Source organism: Zingiber officinale, chromosome 8A, assembly GCF_018446385.1.
Source record: "Zingiber officinale cultivar Zhangliang chromosome 8A, Zo_v1.1, whole genome shotgun sequence".
Classification (NCBI taxonomy): Eukaryota; Viridiplantae; Streptophyta; class Magnoliopsida; order Zingiberales; family Zingiberaceae; genus Zingiber; species Zingiber officinale.
In genome coordinates, this window is record NC_056000.1 from 75922488 (window position 1) to 75924928 (window position 2441).

Consider the following 2441-nt stretch of genomic DNA (forward strand, 5'->3'; position numbering starts at 1 on the left):
TTGAGAATCCTAACTTATTCGTCGTATCATCAACAAATTAAAATCCACCGGATTCAAAATAATAGTCACTTAACTTTGATCATTTATCTTAATTTTTAAATTTGATTATTTGATTTGATTTGATTGATAGATGACGTTCACAAACGCGACCAAACGAATTAGTTGTTTTAGACTAAACTATTATATGTTTTAGACTTTGATCATTATATGTTTATTAAATTTCTTTAAACAATTGCTTACTTTTTTTTAATGCAGATATAATTGTTTCATTAATTCTTTTAAATAGGGTAGAAAAGATGAACACGTTCACTTAATGCATCAGAGTGCGTAAATGAAGATAAATTATAGCGTCAATTTAAATAATTAAAGGGAGAAGAGATTTTTTTAATTAATACTTTTAAATATGACCTTAAATTTGAAAGTTATTTTTTGATTGCCCCTACTTGTTTCTCAGTTATTTCACTGGTCAATGCCAACGTTGACTATTCATTATTGTTATTATTAGCGGAAAATAACCGAGCACAGTGAGTCCTTGGTCAACGCATCAGAAATGCAAATAGAAAGTAATCCCGGTCAACCGAGACGTGATGCGTCACAGAGTGCCGGTGAGGCTGTTGACCAAGCCAAGTGCGTTACTGGTGTACTTCTTCACGTGCCATAACCGCCGGGTAACGTCCGTCTTCGCTCGACTTCCGGCAGCCACCTCCTCGAACCCGTCGGAGCACGTCTCCTCGTCGCTGAGCACCGCGCTCATCCACGTCTGCGCGTTGGACACCCGCCAAGCCGCATCCGCCGCCGGGCCCTCCGCCAGCCCGCGCAGCTCCTCCTCGGTCTTCCTTGTCAGGTCGGACGCTTCTCCGAGGGTCTCCGCGCAGTCGCCCAGCGCCGCCGCCTCGGGGCAGGCAGCGGTGGCGGCGGATACGTTGAGTGGGTGGCAGGCCCGGCGGTGGCGGGCGACACGGGCCATGAGGGAGGCGAGGCGAGAGAGGGTTACGTTGGCGGAGAGGCGGGCGAGCTGGGCCGGGTTCTGCTGGACGGCGCCGGAGTATCCCGCCAGCGAAGTGTAGCAGAGGCCGGGGTACCGCGTGGCGCCGCAGCGCGACCGGATGAACTCCGTCGCGTTCTCCCTGGGGGACACCAGCGGCCCGGGGGCTGGGAGCGGCGTCGTGTAGACGGCGAGTACTGGCAAGACGGCGAGGAAGAGGAAGAAAGGGCTAAGCCTTTGAGCCATAAGTCTTCTTCTACCTTTGGCGGCTTTGATTCTTCTTAAACATACCTTCTTTAAATAGATCTTCTTCCCTCTTCGAGAAAAATGGTTAATCAGGTCATGTACAAATCTGGGGCGATAGATGCGGCTCAGAAGTCCAACATTTGGAGCCATACAGATCATTTCTTCAAGTGCGGTAGACACATCGTCCCATTTTGACTTAATTCCCCCACCGATGACTTTTGCTATTGCATGCAAACCTAACCTTTTCCCATAGTATTAAAATGCAGTGTTTGATCGATTAATGGATGGTAATTTATCTAATTAATAATACTGATGGACCGTCTGTTATAAATATTTTTATCTTAATAATCGGTTGAAAATTTTTATAGGATCAAATTAGTTATTCAATCTTCTTTTGTTCTATGTTTGTCGATGAAAAGAGACGATGTCTTCTCTTTTTCCTCTAATTCATTTTTCTTTTTAGATGGATCAATTAGTTAGGTAGACGAGAGGGACCAAATTAAGGCTTTCTCTTTGTTTCTTAATCACCTTCCATCAACTTAAGTAGATAAGAGTTTTCCTCTATTTTGATTCCACCTTTCCTTGTAAACATAGCCTTAAGATGGGTTTACTTGGAGGGGAAAAATAACAGTGGGAGAAGCCGCGTGGGGGAGAGAAAGTGACATCGTAATGTGAGGTTAATTATTATTATATTCTATGTGCAATTTGTGAGATTTTCTATTGTCATTCTTCTCCCCCTACTGTATATCTTTCCACCCAATTGAATTTAGCATAAGTTTCATGGAATGTTCGAGCATGAACGACTTTTTTTTAATTAATATTAATTTCATTTTCTTTGAAATAATCAATCATTGACTCTTACTGGGATACAATTTTTAAGTCAGCTCAAGGCCACTTTTATGTATCATACTATGCACTAACAAGTGTCATGTCATATTGTATGTGATATATATAGTTCGGTTGGTGCAGGAGCATTTCAACAAAGACTTATCAACTATCACTATTCGAAAAAGAGTTTAAGAAAAAAAATTTAAAATAGAATTAAAATCTATTTCAAATTTAGGTCAATTAAAGATAAATTTGCTATAAAATTACTAATATGTGTCAATTTAATAAAATATAATATTTGAAAAATAAATTGAGAAAGAAATTGAAATGAATTTGAGATGAAACTACAAATAAATTTTTATAAACAAAAATAAATATATAT

At 40.5% G+C, this 2441-nt stretch overlaps 1 protein-coding gene across 1 annotated transcript; it reads right to left on the reverse strand.

Moving 5' to 3' along the window:
* Nucleotides 1–463: 463 nt before the first annotated feature.
* LOC122011705 (21 kDa protein-like) lies at nt 464–1313 on the reverse strand. Its single transcript, XM_042568072.1, has one exon. The coding sequence runs from the start codon at nt 1229–1231 to the stop codon at nt 593–595; it is 639 nt and encodes a 212-aa protein (XP_042424006.1). The 5' UTR covers nt 1232–1313; the 3' UTR covers nt 464–592.
* Nucleotides 1314–2441: the final 1128 nt, after the last annotated feature.